Genomic DNA, 26176 nt, shown 5'->3' on the forward strand with positions numbered 1-26176 from the left:
TCCCACAGCTGTTGGAACTCCCACAACTGTGGGCACCACGAGGCCGCCAGTGTCATCTGCTCAGCTTGGCTTCCAAGTCATTGAGCTTCTATTTTAGTGTGGTCTTCTCCAGAAAAGGGGTCTTCGTGCTGAGCTCCTCTCACACTGAACTTCCCTGAAAGATGGGCAGTTTCCCTGAAGGCATCACCCATGTACCTTGGTCCCTGAATTTCTTGGGTCTGGTGTAGCACCTTCCTTAGTGGACCACCAGGGCAGAGAAGGGTGAATACAAGTTGTAACAACAAATTCCGCAAAAACCTTTTTTATTGTGGAGACTGATTGATAGATGAGTTTGAGGTTTGCTACTCAGCTCTCCTGGACATCTCCCAGGCCGCCCTTCTCACGCCCTGGAGGGTAGGGGCCAGGCACTCAGCATCTCTCTCTCAGGAACCTGATGGGTTTGTTGCAGCACATACTGGGTGCTGAGGCTGATCATGTTTCCTCTTTCTTGCAGCTGCACAGATCAGCTCTACTACCCCAGGTGAGTCCCTGCAGCCCACCCCAAGACTCCTCTCTGGAATCCTACCCTCTCGGGTTTCCAGAAATAGAAGGAGGAGAGCATACCCCTCCTAGGGACTGATTTCCCTCTGAGGACTCTGGAATCCGTTTCAGTGACCAGCTGAATCGCCAAGACCATGGCTGTCACTCATCTTGGGCTGGAGGGCCCCTCTGGTCTCCTGTCACCTCCTGCTGCCCGTGTTCATTCAGAGAGACTGTGGAAGAAAAAGATTGTTTCCTCTGGTCATTTTGGATGAAAATAACTGTCCCAGTCATCCCATGCACAACTGTGACCGTGTTAGAAGCATGGCCGAGTAGCAGTCTTACAAACGTGTGTCTGTTAAAGAATCCTTCATGTTGAGAGCAATCCCCCAAATGATCTTCTTGCTGATCTCACAGAGGCAGCAGTGAGTGGTGGCATGAAGCGAGATCTTGATTCCCTGCCCAGGAATTGAACCTGCGTAGCCTGGATGAAAACCAGGAATCCTAGCCACCCCACCCCACCCCCCCCCGGCTCTTGCCCCCGGTGAAAACGCATTTCTCACGGAGGCAAAGACTGTAAAAACAGGCACAAAGTTTATTATTAGAGACATAGCAGAACAACAAGTGGGAGAGCACACAGAGAAACTGTTTGTTAAGACAGAAGCAGGGCAGAGAAAGGGTGTGGGCGTCCCGCCTAATGAGGAGGAGTGCAGTAAGGGGGCGGTTAAGTCACTTATATAGGGCAGCTCTTCCGGGTCTTTGTTTACCTCTGGCCAATTATCTGGCTTCTTTTTCCACACCTGACCTGCCCTAGGACCCTCCCCACATGCTTGCGCAACTTTTTTCCAAGATGCATTCCAGCCCAGAGGCCTATGGGACGGCCTTAGCATCACATATTATGGGGTGGCGCCCCCTCCTTTTTGACCCCCAAAGAGCCTTTCTGTGCATGTGCAATGTTTCCCTTGCCCCAAGGATGGGAAATGTATGACCTCTTGATCTTTTAACAGGGTTTAGCCCCTCTCTGTCCCTGCCATAAAAGTGACCAGTGTTCGGTTATCTACCCCATTCCTGTTGTTGTTTCTTATATTGAAGTGCAGATCTCGAAATATAGATAGGAGTCTGGTCATAAATATGTAGTCCAGAGCCCATTTGTCTCTTGCCTCAGGAAATGTAAACAGGGGGTTGGTAATGAATGTCTGGCCTGGACTCCATCTTCTTCTCACCCCAGGAAGTGTGAACAGGAGGCCAGTTGTAAATTTCTAGCCTGGAGCCCATCTTTCTCCTGCCTCATTGCCATAGTGATAATATCTGGTGCCAAAGAAGGTGGGAAGTGCTGTGTACTCCAGCCCATTTGGCCAGTCTCAGTGCAGGTGGGATGGTCAAGGCTCTGAGAAGTCCTGCAGTAAGGAAAACGATTGACTTTCTCAATCAAACTGACAACATGGAATTAAAAAATTATTCAGCAATATCCTAAAATCACTTCATTTTCTTTCTAGATTGGTGGCGTCCATCAACTCCAACCACGGAAAGTAAGTGTCACATTTTTCCACCTGACCCACAGGGCATGGGTTTCCTGTCCCCAGGTGTGGCTGTCTATGCAGCTAATGCCGACACATGCATAGCCCACCTCAACCTGCACACACAGCCCACCCAGGCTGCCCCACCACGTCCTGCCCCTGCCCTCACCCACAGCCAGCATGGACCTTGCACACTCTCAGCCTCGTTCTCCCCTGCTCGGTAGGTGACTTTTGTTTTAGCTAAGGAGATCGCCTTCCCCTTCTTTTTTGTGAATGAGATAAGTGATTCTCAAAAAAATAGACCTCATGGCTTTTATTTCTTGGAGTATCTCCAAAGCTTTGGGAGAAAGAAGGGGGATAAAGAATAAATGGATAATTTCCCAAATAAGCATGCTTTTACAAGTATTTTTTACCTCATGATATGGATATAGTTCAGTAGGTTTCCATTGTTCTTAAGAAATGATATGGCTACTTTTCCTTGTCATTGTCTTCTCTTCCCATCGTTTTAAATAAATGCCCCTGCGATGAAGAATATTTTTTTGTTTGTTTGTTTTATACTGCATGTTCTTATTAGGCATCAATTTTATACACATCAGTGTATACATGTCAATCCCAATCGCCCAATTCAGCACACCACCATCCCCAGCTCACCGCAGTTTTCCCCCCTTGGTGTCCATATGTCCGTTCTCTACATCTGTGTCTCAACTTCTGCCCTGCAAACCGGCTCATCTGTACCATTTTTCTAGGTTCCACATACATGCGTTAATATACGATATTTGTTTTTCTCTTTCTGACTTACTTCACTCTGTATGACAGTCTCTAGATCCATCCACGTCTCAACAAATGACTCAATTTCGTTCCTTTTTATGGCTGAGTAATATTCCATTGTATATATGTACCACAACTTCTTTATCCATTCGTCTGTTGATGGGCATTTAGGTTGCTTCCATGACCCGGCTATTGTAAATAGTGCTGCAATGAACATTCGGGTGAATGTGTCTTTTTGAATTATTGTTTTCTCTGGGTAAATGCCCAGTAGTGGGATTGCTGGGTCATATGGTAATTCTATTTTTAGTTTCTTAAGGAACCTCCATATTGTTCTCCATAGTGGCTCTATCAATTTACATTCCCACCAACAGTGCAAGAGGGTTCCCTTTTCTCCACACCCTCTCCAGCATTTGTTGTTTGTAGATTTTCTGATGATGCCCATTCTAACTGGTGTGAGGTGATACCTCATTGTAGTTTTGATTTGCATTTCTCTAATAATTAGTGATGTTGAGCATCTTTTCATGTGCTTCGTGGCCGTCTGTATGTCTTCTTTGGAGAAATGTCTGTTTAGGTCTTCTGCCCATTTTTGGATTGGGGTGTTTGTTTCTTTAATATTGAGCTGCATGAGCTGTTTATATATTTTGGAGATTAATCCTTTGTCCGTTGATTCGTTTGCAAATATTTTCTCCCATTCTGAGGGTTGTCTTTTCGTCTTGTTTATGGTTTCCTTTGCTGTGCAAAAGCTTTGAAGTTTCATTAGGTCCCATTTGTTTATTTTTGTTTTTATTTCCATTACGCTAGGAGGTGGATCAAAAAAGATCTTGCTGTGATTTATGTCAAAGAGTGTTCTTCCTATGTTTTGCTCTAAGAGTTTTATAGTGTCCAGTCTTACATTTAGGTCTCTAATCCATTTTGAGTTTATTTTTGTGTACGGTGTTAGGGAGTATTCTAATTTCATTCTTTTACATGTAGCTGTCCAGTTTTCCCAGCACCACTTGTTGAAGAAACTGTCTTTTCTCCATTGTATATCTTTGCCTCCTTTGTCATAGATTAGTTGACCATAGGTGCGTGGGTTTACCTCTGGGCTTTCTATCTTGTTCCATTGACCTATGTTTCTGTTTTTGTGCCAGTACCATATTGTCTTGATTACTGTAGCTTTGTAGTATAGTCTGAAGTCAGGGAGTCTGATTCCTCCAGCTCCGTTTTTTTCCCTCAAGCCTGCTTTGGCTATTCGGGGTCTTTTGTGTCTCCATACAAATTTTAAGATGATTTGTTCTAGCTCCATAAAAAATGCCATTGGTAATTTGATAGGGATTGCATTGAATCTGTAGATTGCTTTGGGTAGTATAGTCATTTTCACAATGTTGATTCTTCCAATCCAAGAACATGGTATATCTCTCCATCTGTTGGTATCATCTTTAATTTCTTTCATCAGTGTCTTAGAGTTTTCTGCATACAGGTCTTTTGTCTCCCTAGGTAGGTTTATTCCTAGGTATTTTATTCTTTTGGTTGCAATGGTAAATGGGAGTGTTTCCATAATTTCTCTTTCAGATTTTTCATCATTAGTGTATAGGAATGCCAGAGATTTCTGTGCATTAATTTTGTATCCTGCAACTTTACCATATTCATTAATTAGCTCTAGCAGTTTTCTGGTGGCAGTTTTAGGATTCTCTATGTATAGTATCATGTCATCTGCAAACAGTGACAGTTTTACTTCTTCTTTTCCAATTTGTATTCCTTTTATTTCTTTTTCTTCTCTGATTGCCATGGCTAGGACTTCCAGAACTATGTTGAGTAATAGTGGTGAGAGGGGACATCCTTGTCTCGTTCCTGATCTTAGAGGAAATGCTTTCAGTTTTTCACCATTGAGAATGATGTTTGCTGTGGGTTTGTCATATATGGCCTTTATTATGTTGAGGTAGGTTCCCTCTATGCCCACTTTCTGGAGAGTTTTTATCATAAATGGGTGTTGAATTTTGTCAAAAGCTTTTTCTGCATCTATTGAGATGATCATATGGTTTTTATTCTTCAGTTTGGTAATGTGGTGTATCACATTGATTGGTTTGCGTATATTGAAGAATCCTTGCATCCCTGGGAGAAATCCCACTTGATCGTGGTGTATGATCCTTTTAATGTGTTGTTGGATTCTGTTTGCTAGTATTTTGTTGAGGATTTTTGCATCTATATTCATCAGTGATATTGGCCTGTAATTTTCTTTTTTTGTGGTGTCTTTGTCTGGTTTTGGTATCAGGGTGATGGTGGCCTCGTAGAATGAGTTTGGGAGTGTTCCTTCCTCTGCAATGTTTTTGGAAGAGTTTGAGACGGATAGGTGTTAGCTCTTCTCTAAATGTTTGATAGAATTCACCTGTGAAGCCATCTGGTCCTGGACTTTTGTTTGTTGGAAGATTTTTAATCACAGTTTCAATTTCATTACTTGTGATTGGTCTGTTCATATTTTCTGTTTCTTCCTGGTTCAGTCTTGGAAGGGTATACCTTTCTAAGAATTTGTCCATTTCTTCCAGGTTGTCCATTTTATTGGCCTAAAGTTGCTTGTAGTAGTCTCTTAGGATGCCTTGTATTTCTGCGGTGTCTGTTGTAACTTCTCCTTTTTCATTTCTGATTTTATTGTTTGGAGTCCTCTCCCTCTTTTTCTTGATGAGTCTGGCTAATGGCTTATCAATTTTGTTTCTCTTCTCAGAGAACCAGCTTTTAGTTTTGTTGATCTTTGCTATTGTTTTCTTTGTTTCTATTTCATTTATTTCCGCTCGGATCTTTATGATTTCTTTCCTTCTGCTAACTTTGGGTTTTGTTTGTTCTTCTTTCTCTAGTTTCTTTAGGTGTAAGGTTAGATTGTTTACTTGAGATTTTTCTTGTTTCTTTAGGTAGGCTTGTATAGCTATAAACTTCCCTCTTAGAACTGCTTTTGCTGCATCCCATAGGTTTTGGGTCGTCGTGTTGTCATTGTCATTTGTCTCTAGGTATTTTCTGATTTCCTCTTTGATTTCTTCAGTGATCTCTTGGTTATTTAGTAACGTATTGTTTAGCCTCCATGTGTTTGTCTTTTTTACGTTTTCTTCCCAGTAATTCATTTCTAATCTCATAGCGTTGTGGTCAGAAAAGATGCTTGATATGATTTCAATTTTCTTAAATTTACTGAGGCTTGATTTGTGACCCAAGATGTGATCTAACCTGGAGAATGTTCCATGCGCACTTGAGAAGAACGTGTAATCTGCTGTTTTTGGATGGAATGTCCTATAAATATCACTTAACTCTATCTGGTCTATTGTGTCATTTAAAGCTTCTGTTTCCTTATTTATTTTCATTTTGGATGATCTGTCCATTGGTGTAAGTGAGGTGTTAAAGTCCCCCACTATTATTGTGTTACTGTCAATTTCCTCTCGTATAGCTGTTAGCAGTTGCCTTATGTATTGAGGTGCTCCTATGTTGGGTGCATATATATTTATAATTGTTATATCTTCTTCTTGGATTGATCCCTTGGTCATTATGTAGTGTCCTTCCTTGTCTCTTGTAACATTCTTTATTTTAAAGTCTATTTGATCTGATATGAGTATAGCTACTCCAGCTTTCTTTTGATTTCCATTTGCATGGAATATCTTTTTCCATCCCCTCACTTTCAGTCTGTATGTGTCCCTAGGTCTAAAGTGGGTCTCTTGTAGACAGCATATATATGGGTCTTGTTTTTGTATCCATTCAGCAAGCCTGTGTCTTTTGGTTGGAGCATTTAATCCATTCACGTTTAAGGTAATTATCGATATGTATGTTCCTATGACCATTTTCTCAATTGTTTTGGGTTTTTTTTTGTTTTTTTTGTTTTTTAAAATTTATTTATTTATGGCTGTGTTGGGTCTTCACTTCTGTGCGAGGGCTTTTCTCTAGTTGTGGCAAGTGGGGGCCACTCTTCATCGCGGTGCGCGGGCCTCTCACCATCGCGGCCTCTTGTTGTGGAGCACAAGCTCCAGACGCGCAGGCTCAGCAGTTGTGGCGCACGGGCCCAGCTGCTCCGCGGCATGTGGGATCCTCCCAGACCAGGGCTCGAACCCGTGTCCCCTGCACCGGCAGGCAGATTCTCAACCACTGCGCCACCAGGGAAGCCCTGGGTTTGTTTTTGTAGGTCCTTTTCTTCTCTTGTGTTTCCCACTTAGAGAAGTTCCTTTAGCATTTGTTGTAGAGCTGGTTTGGTGGTGCTGAATTCTCTTAGCTTTTGCTTGTCTGTAAAGCTTTTGATTTCTCCATCAAATCTAAATGAGATCCTTGCCGGGTAGAGTAATCTTGGTTGTAGGTTCTTCCCTTTCATCACTTTAAGTATATCATGCCACTCCCTTCTGGCTTGTAGAGTTTCTGCTGAGAAATCAGCTGTTAACCGTATGGGAGTTCCCTTGTATGTTATTTGTCGTTTTTCCCTTGCCGCTTTCAATAATTGTTCTTTGTCTTTAATTTTTGCCACTTTGATTACTATGTGTCTCGGCGTGTTTCTCCTTGGGTTTATCCTGTATGGGACTCTCTGCGCTTCCTGGACTTGGGTGGCTATTTCCTTTCCCATGTTGGGGAAGTTTTCGACTATAATCTCTTCAAAGATTTTCTCTGGTCCTTTCTCTCTCTCTCCATTCATCAGGTCCGGGTGCAATTCCTGACTCTTGGTTGGAGCCTCTGAGCTCACCACCTCATCTAATGTGGAGGGTTCCTTTCGTGTGCCAGAGTTATGGAGAAACTTCACCTCCCAGTTGTGGCATACATTACTCAGAATGCTTTTGTTGCCAAGTGATAGGATCCCAACTCACACTCTCTTGAGTTGAGGGTGGGAGAGGGGGCCGCAATGACTTCTATAGCTAAGAGGTGGTCGGTCTTCAGGTAGAGCTGGATCCAGAAGTTCCAGTAGAGCTTTTCCCCTGCACTTTTCTTACCTCTATTTTCTTATGTTTATGGACTTCACTGTCAGCTTGCTTCCTGCCAAGGGGCAGTTGTCAGCCACAGGTCTACATCCCAGTAGGGGAGAGAGTCTGGTTTTTTTGTAGCTCTTCAGTGGACAAGCCCTGGAAGGACTCTGAACAGCCTGCTACCAATAGATGCCTTCTCCCTAATCATGTCCATGTGCTCTGATGATTTTCAGCGGGTGCATGGCTTGTTCAAGAGTCAGCTTAAGTTTGGGGTTTGAAAATGACATGAGTGAGTGCTCAGCGAAAAGTAGTCTTCAGAATGCACTTGGGCCTGATGGAGTGGGTTCCCATGTGGGAGTGAACATCTGAAGGTGGCTGCTTGGCAGGGTCTGGGAAGCTGCAAGGGCTCAAGTTCATCCCAGTGGTCCCTGGGGACTCAGGCTGCGGGCTTCCCCTCTTCCCACCTCCATCCCAAGGCTGGGATCAGCCACTGAATTGCTGGGCCTTGTGGGGAACCCATCAGAGAACATGCGTAGCTCAGTCCACAGCCAAGGGTTCTATCAAACAGCCCCGTGAGGATAAACGATGATGGCCAGGCTCAGTCAGGTCCTCCGGAAGGAAAACATTAGCTTGATCTCAGAAGTCTTTCCCTGGAAGGATTCTGAATCTCGTTGAGTCCTCCAGACCTCTTCCTTCGGAAGACACAGGAGAGTGCATTTTCCCATCTCCTTCCAGGAACTGAATCAGGTTTGGCCCTGAGGCTGGTGAATGGAGGTGACAGGTGTCAGGGCCGGGTGGAGGTCCTGTACCGAGGCTCCTGGGGCACCGTGTGTGACGACAGCTGGGACACCAACGACGCCGACGTGGTCTGCAGGCAGCTGGGCTGTGGCTGGGCCACGTCGGCCCCAGGAAATGCCCGGTACGGTCAGGGCTCAGGGCCCATCATCCTGGACGACGTGCGCTGCTCGGGGCACGAGAGCTACCTGTGGAGCTGCCCTCACAGTGGCTGGAACACACACAACTGTGGACACAGCGAGGACGCCAGTGTCGTCTGCTCAGGTTGGTCTCAAATAAGCTGGGTGTCCCTCTCTGGGGGTGTGGCTCCCTTCTGACACTCTGATCCCCTCTCAAAGCATTTTCTACATTTCTCGCTTCCTTAAATCACCTTGTCTCTCTGCTAAGAATTAGTATGAGCTTTCTGACAAGCTGCCAGGCATGTAGCTGGTGAATTAGAACAAAGAACCAAACTGAAAGTGACTTGAAGCCATTTTCTCCATGCCACAGTGCAAGCCAGAGGCAAAAGAGGCTAGTTCTGTGAGGAGGTCTGGGAATGGAGGTCAGGGCCTAGGACTGCAGGTGGCCCAGGGTTTGGTTGCTGAGCCCTGGACGGTAGCCCCTCCAGGGAAGTGGGATGCACTGTCTGGGCACCAGGTCTGCCGTGTGCAGGGCAGTGGCCCCTGTGTGGCCTGCCGGGCACACCCTTGTCATCACCTATGGTCTGGCCTGACAGATCTCACACGGGATTTGGACTTCGAACTGGACCCCTCAGTCTTGCTGCCTCAGTGGGCCCATAAAAGCTGTGAGGCTGATGACTGGTTTGGGTCCACTCGGTCATCTAGACACAGAGATAATCACCTTGACGTTGGAAATAAGCGATGTAGGGCTGCCTGGACCCCTCGGTCTGGCTGCCTGTAGAGCAGTTCCCACAGCTGTTGGAACTCCCACAACTGTGGGCACCACGAGGCCGCCAGTGTCATCTGCTCAGCTTGGCTTCCAAGTCATTGAGCTTCTATTTTAGTGTGGTCTTCTCCAGAAAAGGGGTCTTCGTGCTGAGCTCCTCTCACACTGAACTTCCCTGAAAGATGGGCAGTTTCCCTGAAGGCATCACCCATGTACCTTGGTCCCTGAATTTCTTGGGTCTGGTGTAGCACCTTCCTTAGTGGACCACCAGGGCAGAGAAGGGTGAATACAAGTTGTAACAACAAATTCCGCAAAAACCTTTTTTATTGTGGAGACTGATTGATAGATGAGTTTGAGGTTTGCTACTCAGCTCTCCTGGACATCTCCCAGGCCGCCCTTCTCACGCCCTGGAGGGTAGGGGCCAGGCACTCAGCATCTCTCTCTCAGGAACCTGATGGGTTTGTTGCAGCACATACTGGGTGCTGAGGCTGATCATGTTTCCTCTTTCTTGCAGCTGCACAGATCAGCTCTACTACCCCAGGTGAGTCCCTGCAGCCCACCCCAAGACTCCTCTCTGGAATCCTACCCTCTCGGGTTTCCAGAAATAGAAGGAGGAGAGCATACCCCTCCTAGGGACTGATTTCCCTCTGAGGACTCTGGAATCCGTTTCAGTGACCAGCTGAATCGCCAAGACCATGGCTGTCACTCATCTTGGGCTGGAGGGCCCCTCTGGTCTCCTGTCACCTCCTGCTGCCCGTGTTCATTCAGAGAGACTGTGGAAGAAAAAGATTGTTTCCTCTGGTCATTTTGGATGAAAATAACTGTCCCAGTCATCCCATGCACAACTGTGACCGTGTTAGAAGCATGGCCGAGTAGCAGTCTTACAAACGTGTGTCTGTTAAAGAATCCTTCATGTTGAGAGCAATCCCCCAAATGATCTTCTTGCTGATCTCACAGAGGCAGCAGTGAGTGGTGGCATGAAGCGAGATCTTGATTCCCTGCCCAGGAATTGAACCTGCGTAGCCTGGATGAAAACCAGGAATCCTAGCCACCCCACCCCCCCCCCCGGCTCTTGCCCCCGGTGAAAACGTATTTCTCACGGAGGCAAAGACTGTAAAAACAGGCACAAAGTTTATTATTAGAGACATAGCAGAACAACAAGTGGGAGAGCACACAGAGAAACTGTTTGTTAAGACAGAAGCAGGGCAGAGAAAGGGTGTGGGCGTCCCGCCTAATGAGGAGGAGTGCAGTAAGGGGGCGGTTAAGTCACTTATATAGGGCAGCTCTTCCGGGTCTTTGTTTACCTCTGGCCAATTATCTGGCTTCTTTTTCCACACCTGACCTGCCCTAGGACCCTCCCCACATGCTTGCGCAACTTTTTTCCAAGATGCATTCCAGCCCAGAGGCCTATGGGACGGCCTTAGCATCACATATTATGGGGTGGCGCCCCCTCCTTTTTGACCCCCAAAGAGCCTTTCTGTGCATGTGCAATGTTTCCCTTGCCCCAAGGATGGGAAATGTATGACCTCTTGATCTTTTAACAGGGTTTAGCCCCTCTCTGTCCCTGCCATAAAAGTGACCAGTGTTCGGTTATCTACCCCATTCCTGTTGTTGTTTCTTATATTGAAGTGCAGATCTCGAAATATAGATAGGAGTCTGGTCATAAATATGTAGTCCAGAGCCCATTTGTCTCTTGCCTCAGGAAATGTAAACAGGGGGTTGGTAATGAATGTCTGGCCTGGACTCCATCTTCTTCTCACCCCAGGAAGTGTGAACAGGAGGCCAGTTGTAAATTTCTAGCCTGGAGCCCATCTTTCTCCTGCCTCATTGCCATAGTGATAATATCTGGTGCCAAAGAAGGTGGGAAGTGCTGTGTACTCCAGCCCATTTGGCCAGTCTCAGTGCAGGTGGGATGGTCAAGGCTCTGAGAAGTCCTGCAGTAAGGAAAACGATTGACTTTCTCAATCAAACTGACAACATGGAATTAAAAAATTATTCAGCAATATCCTAAAATCACTTCATTTTCTTTCTAGATTGGTGGCGTCCATCAACTCCAACCACGGAAAGTAAGTGTCACATTTTTCCACCTGACCCACAGGGCATGGGTTTCCTGTCCCCAGGTGTGGCTGTCTATGCAGCTAATGCCGGCACATGCATAGCCCACCTCAACCTGCACACACAGCCCTGCCCCTGCCCTCACCCACAGCCAGCATGGACCTTGCACACTCTCAGCCTCATTCTCCCCTGCTCGGTAGGTGACTTTTGTTTTAGCTAAGGAGATCGCCTTCCCCTTCTTTTTTGTGAATGAGATAAGTGATTCTCAAAAAAATAGACCTCATGGCTTTTATTTCTTGGAGTATCTCCAAAGCTTTGGGAGAAAGAAGGGGGATAAAGAATAAATGGATAATTTCCCAAATAAGCATGCTTTTACAAGTATTTTTTACCTCATGATATGGATATAGTTCAGTAGGTTTCCATTGTTCTTAAGAAATGATATGGCTACTTTTCCCTGTCATTGTCTTCTCTTCCCATCGTTTTAAATAAATGCCCCTGCGATGAAGAATATTTTTTTGTTTGTTTGTTTTATACTGCATGTTCTTATTAGGCATCAATTTTATACACATCAGTGTATACATGTCAATCCCAATCGCCCAATTCAGCACACCACCATCCCCAGCTCACCGCAGTTTTCCCCCCTTGGTGTCCATATGTCCGTTCTCTACATCTGTGTCTCAACTTCTGCCCTGCAAACCGGCTCATCTGTACCATTTTTCTAGGTTCCACATACATGCGTTAATATACGATATTTGTTTTTCTCTTTCTGACTTACTTCACTCTGTATGACAGTCTCTAGATCCATCCACGTCTCAACAAATGACTCAATTTCGTTCCTTTTTATGGCTGAGTAATATTCCATTGTATATATGTACCACAACTTCTTTATCCATTCGTCTGTTGATGGGCATTTAGGTTGCTTCCATGACCCGGCTATTGTAAATAGTGCTGCAATGAACATTCGGGTGAATGTGTCTTTTTGAATTATTGTTTTCTCTGGGTAAATGCCCAGTAGTGGGATTGCTGGGTCATATGGTAATTCTATTTTTAGTTTCTTAAGGAACCTCCATATTGTTCTCCATAGTGGCTCTATCAATTTACATTCCCACCAACAGTGCAAGAGGGTTCCCTTTTCTCCACACCCTCTCCAGCATTTGTTGTTTGTAGATTTTCTGATGATGCCCATTCTAACTGGTGTGAGGTGATACCTCATTGTAGTTTTGATTTGCATTTCTCTAATAATTAGTGATGTTGAGCATCTTTTCATGTGCTTCGTGGCCGTCTGTATGTCTTCTTTGGAGAAATGTCTGTTTAGGTCTTCTGCCCATTTTTGGATTGGGGTGTTTGTTTCTTTAATATTGAGCTGCATGAGCTGTTTATATATTTTGGAGATTAATCCTTTGTCCGTTGATTCGTTTGCAAATATTTTCTCCCATTCTGAGGGTTGTCTTTTCGTCTTGTTTATGGTTTCCTTTGCTGTGCAAAAGCTTTGAAGTTTCATTAGGTCCCATTTGTTTATTTTTGTTTTTATTTCCATTACGCTAGGAGGTGGATCAAAAAAGATCTTGCTGTGCTTTATGTCAAAGAGTGTTCTTCCTATGTTTTGCTCTAAGAGTTTTATAGTGTCCAGTCTTACATTTAGGTCTCTAATCCATTTTGAGTTTATTTTTGTGTACGGTGTTAGGGAGTATTCTAATTTCATTCTTTTACATGTAGCTGTCCAGTTTTCCCAGCACCACTTGTTGAAGAGACTGTCTTTTCTCCATTGTATATCTTTGCCTCCTTTGTCATAGATTAGTTGACCATAGGTGCGTGGGTTTACCTCTGGGCTTTCTATCTTGTTCCATTGACCTATGTTTCTGTTTTTGTGCCAGTACCATATTGTCTTGATTACTGTAGCTTTGTAGTATAGTCTGAAGTCAGGGAGTCTGATTCCTCCAGCTCCGTTTTTTTCCCTCAAGCCTGCTTTGGCTATTCGGGGTCTTTTGTGTCTCCATACAAATTTTAAGATGATTTGTTCTAGCTCCATAAAAAATGCCATTGGTAATTTGATAGGGATTGCATTGAATCTGTAGATTGCTTTGGGTAGTATAGTCATTTTCACAATGTTGATTCTTCCAATCCAAGAACATGGTATATCTCTCCATCTGTTGGTATCATCTTTAATTTCTTTCATCAGTGTCTTAGAGTTTTCTGCATACAGGTCTTTTGTCTCCCTAGGTAGGTTTATTCCTAGGTATTTTATTCTTTTGGTTGCAATGGTAAATGGGAGTGTTTCCATAATTTCTCTTTCAGATTTTTCATCATTAGTGTATAGGAATGCCAGAGATTTCTGTGCATTAATTTTGTATCCTGCAACTTTACCATATTCATTAATTAGCTCTAGCAGTTTTCTGGTGGCAGTTTTAGGATTCTCTATGTATAGTATCATGTCATCTGCAAACAGTGACAGTTTTACTTCTTCTTTTCCAATTTGTATTCCTTTTATTTCTTTTTCTTCTCTGATTGCCATGGCTAGGACTTCCAGAACTATGTTGAGTAATAGTGGTGAGAGGGGACATCCTTGTCTCGTTCCTGATCTTAGAGGAAATGCTTTCAGTTTTGCACCATTGAGAATGATGTTCGCTGTGGGTTTGTCATATATGGCCTTTATTATGTTGAGGTAGGTTCCCTCTATGCCCACTTTCTGGAGAGTTTTTATCATAAATGGGTGTTGAATTTTGTCAAAAGCTTTTTCTGCATCTATTGAGATGATCATATGGTTTTTATTCTTCAGTTTGGTAATGTGGTGTATCACATTGATTGGTTTGCGTATATTGAAGAATCCTTGCATCCCTGGGAGAAATCCCACTTGATCGTGGTGTATGATCCTTTTAATGTGTTGTTGGATTCTGTTTGCTAGTATTTTGTTGAGGATTTTTGCATCTATATTCATCAGTGATATTGGCCTGTAATTTTCTTTTTTTGTGGTGTCTTTGTCTGGTTTTGGTATCAGGGTGATGGTGGCCTCATAGAATGAGTTTGGGAGTGTTCCTTCCTCTGCAATGTTTTTGGAAGAGTTTGAGACGGATAGGTGTTAGCTCTTCTCTAAATGTTTGATAGAATTCACCTGTGAAGCCATCTGGTCCTGGACTTTTGTTTGTTGGAAGATTTTTAATCACAGTTTCAATTTCATTACTTGTGATTGGTCTGTTCATATTTTCTCTTTCTTCCTGGTTCAGTCTTGGAAGGTTATACCTTTCTAAGAATGTGTCCATTTCTTCCAGGTTGTCCATTTTATTGGCCTAAAGTTGCTTGTAGTAGTCTCTTAGGATGCCTTGTATTTCTGCGGTGTCTGTTGTAACTTCTCCTTTTTCATTTCTGATTTTATTGTTTTGAGTCCTCTCCCTCTTTTTCTTGATGAGTCTGGCTAATGGCTTATCAATTTTGTTTCTCTTCTCAGAGAACCAGCTTTTAGTTTTGTTGATCTTTGCTATTGTTTTCTTTGTTTCTATTTCATTTATTTCCGCTCGGATCTTTATGATTTCTTTCCTTCTGCTAACTTTGGGTTTTGTTTGTTCTTCTTTCTCTAGTTTCTTTAGGTGTAAGGTTAGATTGTTTACTTGAGATTTTTCTTGTTTCTTTAGGTAGGCTTGTATAGCTATAAACTTCCCTCTTAGAACTGCTTTTGCTGCATCCCATAGGTTTTGGGTCGTCGTGTTGTCGTTGTCATTTTTCTCTAGGTATTTTCTGATTTCCTCTTTGATTTCTTCAGTGATCTCTTGGTTATTTAGTAACGTATTGTTTAGCCTCCATGTGTTTGTCTTTTTTACGTTTTCTTCCCAGTAATTCATTTCTAATCTCATAGCGTTGTGGTCAGAAAAGATGCTTGATATGATTTCAATTTTCTTAAATTTACTGAGGCTTGATTTGTGACCCAAGATGTGATCTAACCTGGACAATGTTCCATGCGCACTTGAGAAGAACGTGTAATCTGCTGTTTTTGGATGGAATGTCCTATAAATATCACTTAACTCTATCTGGTCTATTGTGTCATTTAAAGCTTCTGTTTCCTTATTTATTTTCATTTTGGATGATCTGTCCATTGGTGTAAGTGAGGTGTTAAAGTCCCCCACTATTATTGTGTTACTGTCAATTTCCTCTTTTATAGCTGTTAGCAGTTGCCTTATGTATTGAGGTGCTCCTATGTTGGGTGCATATATATTTATAATTGTTATATCTTCTTCTTGGATTGATCCCTTGGTCATTATGTAGTGTCCTTCCTTGTCTCTTGTAACATTCTTTATTTTAAAGTCTATTTGATCTGATATGAGTATAGCTACTCCAGCTTTCTTTTGATTTCCATTTGCATGGAATATCTTTTTCCATCCCCTCACTTTCAGTCTGTATGTGTCCCTAGGTCTAAAGTGGGTCTCTTGTAGACAGCATATATATGGGTCTTGTTTTTGTATCCATTCAGCAAGCCTGTGTCTTTTGGTTGGAGCATTTAATCCATTCACGTTTAAGGTAATTATCGATATGTATGTTCCTATGACCATTTTCTCAATTGTTTTGGGTATTTTTTTGTTTTTTTTGTTTTTTTAAATTTATTTATTTATTTATTTATGGCTGTGTTGGGTCTTCACTTCTGTGCGAGGGCTTTTCTCTAGTTGTGGCAAGTGGGGGCCACTCCTCATCGCGGTGCGCGGGCCTCTCACCATCGCGGCCTCTTGTTGTGGAGCACAGGCTCCAGACGCGCAGGCTCAGCAGTTGTGGCGCACGGGCCCAGCTGCTCCGCGGCATGTGGGATCCTCCCAGACCAGGGCTCGAACCCGTGTCCCCTGCACCGGCAGGCAGCTGGGTGTCCCTCTCTGGGGGTGTGGTTCCCTTCTGACACTCTGATCCCCTCTCAAAGCATTTTCTACATTTCTCGCTTCCTTAAATCACCTTGTCTCTCTGCTAAGAATTAGTATGAGCTTTCTGACAAGCTGCCAGGCATGTAGCTGGTGAATTAGAACAAAGAACCAAACTGAAAGTGACTTGAAGCCATTTTCTCCATGCCACAGTGCAAGCCAGAGGCAAAAGAGGCTAGTTCTGTGAGGAGGTCTGGGAATGGAGGTCAGGGCCTAGGACTGCAGGTGGCCCAGGGTTTGGTTGCTGAGCCCTGGACGGTAGCCCCTCCAGGGACGTGGGATGCACTGTCTGGGCACCAGGTCTGCCGTGTGCAGGGCAGTGGCCCCTGTGTGGCCTGCCGGGCACACCCTTGTCATCACCTATGGTCTGGCCTGACAGATCTCACACGGGATTTGGACTTCGAACTGGACCCCTCAGTCTTGCTGCCTCAGTGGGCCCATAAAAGCTGTGAGGCTGATGACTGGTTTGGGTGCACTCGGTCATCTAGACACAGAGATAATCACCTTGACGTTGGAAATAAGCGATGTAGGGCTGCCTGGACCCCTCGGTCTGGCTGCCTGTAGAGCAGTTCCCACAGCTGTTGGAACTCCCACAACTGTGGGCACCACGAGGCCGCCAGTGTCATCTGCTCAGCTTGGCTTCCAAGTCATTGAGCTTCTATTTTAGTGTGGTCTTCTCCAGAAAAGGGGTCTTCGTGCTGAGCTCCTCTCACACTGAACTTCCCTGAAAGATGGGCAGTTTCCCTGAAGGCATCACCCATGTACCTTGGTCCCTGAATTTCTTGGGTCTGGTGTAGCACCTTCCTTAGTGGACCACCAGGGCAGAGAAGGGTGAATACAAGTTGTAACAACAAATTCCGCAAAAACCTTTTTTATTGTGGAGACTGATTGATAGATGAGTTTGAGGTTTGCTACTCAGCTCTCCTGGACATCTCCCAGGCCGCCCTTCTCACGCCCTGGAGGGTAGGGGCCAGGCACTCAGCATCTCTCTCTCAGGAACCTGATGGGTTTGTTGCAGCACATACTGGGTGCTGAGGCTGATCATGTTTCCTCTTTCTTGCAGCTGCACAGATCAGCTCTACTACCCCAGGTGAGTCCCTGCAGCCCACCCCAAGACTCCTCTCTGGAATCCTACCCTCTCGGGTTTCCAGAAATAGAAGGAGGAGAGCATACCCCTCCTAGGGACTGATTTCCCTCTGAGGACTCTGGAATCCGTTTCAGTGACCAGCTGAATCGCCAAGACCATGGCTGTCACTCATCTTGGGCTGGAGGGCCCCTCTGGTCTCCTGTCACCTCCTGCTGCCCGTGTTCATTCAGAGAGACTGTGGAAGAAAAAGATTGTTTCCTCTGGTCATTTTGGATGAAAATAACTGTCCCAGTCATCCCATGGACAACTGTGACCGTGTTAGAAGCATGGCCGAGTAACAGTCTTACAAACGTGTGTCTGTTAAAGAATCCTTCATGTTGAGAGCAATCCCCCAAATGATCTTCTTGCTGATCTCACAGAGGCAGCAGTGAGTGGTGGCATGAAGCGAGATCTTGATTCCCTGCCCAGGAATTGAACCTGCGTAGCCTGGATGAAAACCAGGAATCCTAGCCACCCCCCCACCCCGGCTCTTGCCCCCGGTGAAAACGCATTTCTCACGGAGGCAAAGACTGTAAAAACAGGCACAAAGTTTATTATTAGAGACATAGCAGAACAACAAGTGGGAGAGCACACAGAGAAACTGTTTGTTAAGACAGAAGCAGGGCAGAGAAAGGGTGTGGGCGTCCCGCCTAATGAGGAGGAGTGCAGTAAGGGGGCGGTTAAGTCACTTATATAGGGCAGCTCTTCCGGGTCTTTGTTTACCTCTGGCCAATTATCTGGCTTCTTTTTCCACACCTGACCTGCCCTAGGACCCTCCCCACATGCTTGCGCAACTTTTTTCCAAGATGCATTCCAGCCCAGAGGCCTATGGGACGGCCTTAGCATCACATATTATGGGGTGGCGCCCCCTCCTTTTTGACCCCCAAAGAGCCTTTCTGTGCATGTGCAATGTTTCCCTTGCCCCAAGGATGGGAAATGTATGACCTCTTGATCTTTTAACAGGGTTTAGCCCCTCTCTGTCCCTGCCATAAAAGTGACCAGTGTTCGGTTATCTACCCCATTCCTGTTGTTGTTTCTTATATTGAAGTGCAGATCTCGAAATATAGATAGGAGTCTGGTCATAAATATGTAGTCCAGAGCCCATTTGTCTCTTGCCTCAGGAAATGTAAACAGGGGGTTGGTAATGAATGTCTGGCCTGGACTCCATCTTCTTCTCACCCCAGGAAGTGTGAACAGGAGGCCAGTTGTAAATTTCTAGCCTGGAGCCCATCTTTCTCCTGCCTCATTGCCATAGTGATAATATCTGGTGCCAAAGAAGGTGGGAAGTGCTGTGTACTCCAGCCCATTTGGCCAGTCTCAGTGCAGGTGGGATGGTCAAGGCTCTGAGAAGTCCTGCAGTAAGGAAAACGATTGACTTTCTCAATCAAACTGACAACATGGAATTAAAAAATTATTCAGCAATATCCTAAAATCACTTCATTTTCTTTCTAGATTGGTGGCGTCCATCAACTCCAACCACGGAAAGTAAGTGTCACATTTTTCCACCTGACCCACAGGGCATGGGTTTCCTGTCCCCAGGTGTGGCTGTCTATGCAGCTAATGCCGACACATGCATAGCCCACCTCAACCTGCACACACAGCCCACCCAGGCTGCCCCACCACGTCCTGCCCCTGCCCTCACCCACAGCCAGCATGGACCTTGCACACGCTCAGCCTCATTCTCCCCTGCTCGGTAGGTGACTTTTGTTTTAGCTAAGGAGATCGCCTTCCCCTTCTTTTTTGTGAATGAGATAAGTGATTCTCAAAAAAATAGACCTCATGGCTTTTATTTCTTGGAGTATCTCCAAAGCTTTGGGAGAAAGAAGGGGGATAAAGAATAAATGGATAATTTCCCAAATAAGCATGCTTTTACAAGTATTTTTTACCTCATGATATGGATATAGTTCAGTAGGTTTCCATTGTTCTTAAGAAATGATATGGCTACTTTTCCTTGTCATTGTCTTCTCTTCCCATCGTTTTAAATAAATGCCCCTGCGATGAAGAATATTTTTTTGTTTGTTTGTTTGTTTGTTTTATACTGCATGTTCTTATTAGGCATCAATTTTATACACATCAGTGTATACATGTCAATCCCAATCGCCCAATTCAGCACACCACCATCCCCAGCTCACCGCAGTTTTCCCCCCTTGGTGTCCATATGTCCGTTCTCTACATCTGTGTCTCAACTTCTGCCCTGCAAACCGGCTCATCTGTACCATTTTTCTAGGTTCCACATACATGCGTTAATATACGATATTTGTTTTTCTCTTTCTGACTTACTTCACTCTGTATGACAGTCTCTAGATCCATCCACGTCTCAACAGATGACTCAATTTCGTTCCTTTTTATGGCTGAGTAATATTCCATTGTATATATGTACCACAACTTCTTTATCCATTCGTCTGTTGATGGGCATTTAGGTTGCTTCCATGACCCGGCTATTGTAAATAGTGCTGCAATGAACATTCGGGTGAATGTGTCTTTTTGAATTATTGTTTTCTCTGGGTAAATGCCCAGTAGTGGGATTGCTGGGTCATATGGTAATTCTATTTTTAGTTTCTTAAGGAACCTCCATATTGTTCTCCATAGTGGCTCTATCAATTTACATTCCCACCAACAGTGCAAGAGGGTTCCCTTTTCTCCACACCCTCTCCAGCATTTGTTGTTTGTAGATTTTCTGATGATGCCCATTCTAACTGGTGTGAGGTGATACCTCATTGTAGTTTTGATTTGCATTTCTCTAATAATTAGTGATGTTGAGCATCTTTTCATGTGCTTCGTGGCCGTCTGTATGTCTTCTTTGGAGAAATGTCTGTTTAGGTCTTCTGCCCATTTTTGGATTGGGGTGTTTGTTTCTTTAATATTGAGCTGCATGAGCTGTTTATATATTTTGGAGATTAATCCTTTGTCCGTTGATTCGTTTGCAAATATTTTCTCCCATTCTGAGGGTTGTCTTTTCGTCTTGTTTATGGTTTCCTTTGCTGTGCAAAAGCTTTGAAGTTTCATTAGGTCCCATTTGTTTATTTTTGTTTTTATTTCCATTACGCTAGGAGGTGGATCAAAAAAGATCTTGCTGTGCTTTATGTCAAAGAGTGTTCTTCCTATGTTTTGCTCTAAGAGTTTTATAGTGTCCAGTCTTACATTTAGGTCTCTAATCCATTTTGAGTTTATTTTTGTGTACGGTGTTAGGGAGTATTCTAATTTCATTCTTTTACATGTAGCTGTCCAGTTTTCCTAGCACCACTTGTTGAAGAGACTGTCTTTTCTCCATTGTATATCTTTGCCTCCTTTGTCATAGATTAGTTGACCATAGGTGCGTGGGTTTACCTCTGGGCTTTCTATCTTGTTCCATTGACCTATGTTTCTGTTTTTGTGCCAGTACCATATTGTCTTGATTACTGTAGCTTTGTAGTATAGTCTGAAGTCAGGGAGTCTGATTCCTCCAGCTCCGTTTTTTTCCCTCAAGCCTGCTTTGGCTATTCGGGGTCTTTTGTGTCTCCATACAAATTTTAAGATGATTTGTTCTAGCTCCATAAAAAATGCCATTGGTAATTTGATAGGGATTGCATTGAATCTGTAGATTGCTTTGGGTAGTATAGTCATTTTCACAATGTTGATTCTTCCAATCCAAGAACATGGTATATCTCTCCATCTGTTGGTATCATCTTTAATTTCTTTCATCAGTGTCTTAGAGTTTTCTGCATACAGGTCTTTTGTCTCCCTAGGTAGGTTTATTCCTAGGTATTTTATTCTTTTGGTTGCAATGGTAAATGGGAGTGTTTCCATAATTTCTCTTTCAGATTTTTCATCATTAGTGTATAGGAATGCCAGAGATTTCTGTGCATTAATTTTGTATCCTGCAACTTTACCATATTCATTAATTAGCTCTAGCAGTTTTCTGGTGGCAGTTTTAGGATTCTCTATGTATAGTATCATGTCATCTGCAAACAGTGACAGTTTTACTTCTTCTTTTCCAATTTGTATTCCTTTTATTTCTTTTTCTTCTCTGATTGCCATGGCTAGGACTTCCAGAACTATGTTGAGTAATAGTGGTGAGAGGGGACATCCTTGTCTCGTTCCTGATCTTAGAGGAAATGCTTTCAGTTTTTCCCCATTGAGAATGATGTTTGCTGTGGGTTTGTCATATATGGCCTTTATTATGTTGAGGTAGGTTCCCTCTATGCCCACTTTCTGGAGAGTTTTTATCATAAATGGGTGTTGAATTTTGTCAAAAGCTTTTTCTGCATCTATTGAGATGATCATATGGTTTTTATTCTTCAGTTTGGTAATATGGTGTATCACATTGATTGGTTTGCGTATATTGAAGAATCCTTGCATCCCTGGGAGAAATCCCACTTGATCGTGGTGTATGATCCTTTTAATGTGTTGTTGGATTCTGTTTGCTAGTATTTTGTTGAGGATTTTTGCATCTATATTCATCAGTGATATTGGCCTGTAATTTTCTTTTTTTGTGGTGTCTTTGTCTGGTTTTGGTATCAGGGTGATGGTGGCCTCATAGAATGAGTTTGGGAGTGTTCCTTCCTCTGCAATGTTTTTGGAAGAGTTTGAGACGGATAGGTGTTAGCTCTTCTCTAAATGTTTGATAGAATTCACCTGTGAAGCCATCTGGTCCTGGACTTTTGTTTGTTGGAAGATTTTTAATCACAGTTTCAATTTCATTACTTGTGATTGGTCTGTTCATATTTTCTCTTTCTTCCTGGTTCAGTCTTGGAAGGTTATACCTTTCTAAGAATGTGTCCATTTCTTCCAGGTTGTCCATTTTATTGGCCTAAAGTTGCTTGTAGTAGTCTCTTAGGATGCCTTGTATTTCTGCGGTGTCTGTTGTAACTTCTCCTTTTTCATTTCTGATTTTATTGTTTTGAGTCCTCTCCCTCTTTTTCTTGATGAGTCTGGCTAATGGCTTATCAATTTTGTTTCTCTTCTCAGAGAACCAGCTTTTAGTTTTGTTGATCTTTGCTATTGTTTTCTTTGTTTCTATTTCATTTATTTCCGCTCGGATCTTTATGATTTCTTTCCTTCTGCTAACTTTGGGTTTTGTTTGTTCTTCTTTCTCTAGTTTCTTTAGGTGTAAGGTTAGATTGTTTACTTGAGATTTTTCTTGTTTCTTTAGGTAGGCTTGTATAGCTATAAACTTCCCTCTTAGAACTGCTTTTGCTGCATCCCATAGGTTTTGGGTCGTCGTGTTGTCGTTGTCATTTTTCTCTAGGTATTTTCTGATTTCCTCTTTGATTTCTTCAGTGATCTCTTGGTTATTTAGTAACGTATTGTTTAGCCTCCATGTGTTTGTCTTTTTTACGTTTTCTTCCCAGTAATTCATTTCTAATCTCATAGCGTTGTGGTCAGAAAAGATGCTTGATATGATTTCAATTTTCTTAAATTTACTGAGGCTTGATTTGTGACCCAAGATGTGATCTAACCTGGACAATGTTCCATGCGCACTTGAGAAGAACGTGTAATCTGCTGTTTTTGGATGGAATGTCCTATAAATATCACTTAACTCTATCTGGTCTATTGTGTCATTTAAAGCTTCTGTTTCCTTATTTATTTTCATTTTGGATGATCTGTCCATTGGTGTAAGTGAGGTGTTAAAGTCCCCCACTATTATTGTGTTACTGTCAATTTCCTCTTTTATAGCTGTTAGCAGTTGCCTTATGTATTGAGGTGCTCCTATGTTGGGTGCATATATATTTATAATTGTTATATCTTCTTCTTGGATTGATCCCTTGGTCATTATGTAGTGTCCTTCCTTGTCTCTTGTAACATTCTTTATTTTAAAGTCTATTTGATCTGATATGAGTATAGCTACTCCAGCTTTCTTTTGATTTCCATTTGCATGGAATATCTTTTTCCATCCCCTCACTTTCAGTCTGTATGTGTCCCTAGGTCTAAAGTGGGTCTCTTGTAGACAGCATATATATGGGTCTTGTTTTTGTATCCATTCAGCAAGCCTGTGTCTTTTGGTTGGAGCATTTAATCCATTCACGTTTAAGGTAATTATCGATATGTATGTTCCTATGACCATTTTCTCAATTGTTTTGGGTATTTTTTTGTTTTTTTTGTTTTTTTAAATTTATTTATTTATTTATTTATGGCTGTGTTGGGTCTTCACTTCTGTGCGAGGGCTTTTCTCTAGTTGTGGCAAGTGGGGGCCACTCCTCATCGCGGTGCGCGGGCCTCTCACCATCGCGGCCTCTTGTTGTGGAGCACAGGCTCCAGACGCGCAGGCTCAGCAGTTGTGGCGCACGGGCCCAGCTGCTCCGCGGCATGTGGGATCCTCCCAGACCAGGGCTCGAACCCGTGTCCCCTGCACCGGCAGGCAGCTGGGTGTCCCTCTCTGGGGGTGTGGTTCCCTTCTGACACTCTGATCCCCTCTCAAAGCATTTTCTACATTTCTCGCTTCCTTAAATCACCTTGTCTCTCTGCTAAGAATTAGTATGAGCTTTCTGACAAGCTGCCAGGCATGTAGCTGGTGAATTAGAACAAAGAACCAAACTGAAAGTGACTTGAAGCCATTTTCTCCATGCCACAGTGCAAGCCAGAGGCAAAAGAGGCTAGTTCTGTGAGGAGGTCTGGGAATGGAGGTCAGGGCCTAGGACTGCAGGTGGCCCAGGGTTTGGTTGCTGAGCCCTGGACGGTAGCCCCTCCAGGGAAGTGGGATGCACTGTCTGGGCACCAGGTCTGCCGTGTGCAGGGCAGTGGCCCCTGTGTGGCCTGCCGGGCACACCCTTGTCATCACCTATGGTCTGGCCTGACAGATCTCACACGGGATTTGGACTTCGAACTGGACCCCTCAGTCTTGCTGCCTCAGTGGGCCCATAAAAGCTGTGAGGCTGATGACTGGTTTGGGTGCACTCGGTCATCTAGACACAGAGATAATCACCTTGACGTTGGAAATAAGCGATGTAGGGCTGCCTGGACCCCTCGGTCTGGCTGCCTGTAGAGCAGTTCCCACAGCTGTTGGAACTCCCACAACTGTGGGCACCACGAGGCCGCCAGTGTCATCTGCTCAGCTTGGCTTCCAAGTCATTGAGCTTCTATTTTAGTGTGGTCTTCTCCAGAAAAGGGGTCTTCGTGCTGAGCTCCTCTCACACTGAACTTCCCTGAAAGATGGGCAGTTTCCCTGAAGGCATCACCCATGTACCTTGGTCCCTGAATTTCTTGGGTCTGGTGTAGCACCTTCCTTAGTGGACCACCAGGGCAGAGAAGGGTGAATACAAGTTGTAACAACAAATTCCGCAAAAACCTTTTTTATTGTGGAGACTGATTGATAGATGAGTTTGAGGTTTGCTACTCAGCTCTCCTGGACATCTCCCAGGCCGCCCTTCTCACGCCCTGGAGGGTAGGGGCCAGGCACTCAGCATCTCTCTCTCAGGAACCTGATGGGTTTGTTGCAGCACATACTGGGTGCTGAGGCTGATCATGTTTCCTCTTTCTTGCAGCTGCACAGATCAGCTCTACTACCCCAGGTGAGTCCCTGCAGCCCACCCCAAGACTCCTCTCTGGAATCCTACCCTCTCGGGTTTCCAGAAATAGAAGGAGGAGAGCATACCCCTCCTAGGGACTGATTTCCCTCTGAGGACTCTGGAATCCGTTTCAGTGACCAGCTGAATCGCCAAGACCATGGCTGTCACTCATCTTGGGCTGGAGGGCCCCTCTGGTCTCCTGTCACCTCCTGCTGCCCGTGTTCATTCAGAGAGACTGTGGAAGAAAAAGATTGTTTCCTCTGGTCATTTTGGATGAAAATAACTGTCCCAGTCATCCCATGGACAACTGTGACCGTGTTAGAAGCATGGCCGAGTAACAGTCTTACAAACGTGTGTCTGTTAAAGAATCCTTCATGTTGAGAGCAATCCCCCAAATGATCTTCTTGCTGATCTCACAGAGGCAGCAGTGAGTGGTGGCATGAAGCGAGATCTTGATTCCCTGCCCAGGAATTGAACCTGCGTAGCCTGGATGAAAACCAGGAATCCTAGCCACCCCCCCACCCCGGCTCTTGCCCCCGGTGAAAACGCATTTCTCACGGAGGCAAAGACTGTAAAAACAGGCACAAAGTTTATTATTAGAGACATAGCAGAACAACAAGTGGGAGAGCACACAGAGAAACTGTTTGTTAAGACAGAAGCAGGGCAGAGAAAGGGTGTGGGCGTCCCGCCTAATGAGGAGGAGTGCAGTAAGGGGGCGGTTAAGTCACTTATATAGGGCAGCTCTTCCGGGTCTTTGTTTACCTCTGGCCAATTATCTGGCTTCTTTTTCCACACCTGACCTGCCCTAGGACCCTCCCCACATGCTTGCGCAACTTTTTTCCAAGATGCATTCCAGCCCAGAGGCCTATGGGACGGCCTTAGCATCACATATTATGGGGTGGCGCCCCCTCCTTTTTGACCCCCAAAGAGCCTTTCTGTGCATGTGCAATGTTTCCCTTGCCCCAAGGATGGGAAATGTATGACCTCTTGATCTTTTAACAGGGTTTAGCCCCTCTCTGTCCCTGCCATAAAAGTGACCAGTGTTCGGTTATCTACCCCATTCCTGTTGTTGTTTCTTATATTGAAGTGCAGATCTCGAAATATAGATAGGAGTCTGGTCATAAATATGTAGTCCAGAGCCCATTTGTCTCTTGCCTCAGGAAATGTAAACAGGGGGTTGGTAATGAATGTCTGGCCTGGACTCCATCTTCTTCTCACCCCAGGAAGTGTGAACAGGAGG

General features: G+C 44.2%; 1 protein-coding gene across 1 annotated transcript in view; it reads left to right on the top strand.

Annotated features, from left to right (window-relative positions):
* DMBT1 (deleted in malignant brain tumors 1) overlaps positions 1–26176 on the top strand; it is a 148589-nt gene that overhangs the window by 58755 nt on the left and 63658 nt on the right. The window contains 3 exon segments of the mRNA XM_068547921.1: positions 494–520; positions 2016–2048; positions 11413–11445. Of these exon segments, the coding sequence (XP_068404022.1) occupies positions 494–520; positions 2016–2048; positions 11413–11445 (93 nt within the window).

This window comes from Eschrichtius robustus, chromosome 7 (assembly GCF_028021215.1).
Source record: "Eschrichtius robustus isolate mEscRob2 chromosome 7, mEscRob2.pri, whole genome shotgun sequence".
Lineage (NCBI taxonomy): Eukaryota > Metazoa > Chordata > Mammalia > Artiodactyla > Eschrichtiidae > Eschrichtius > Eschrichtius robustus.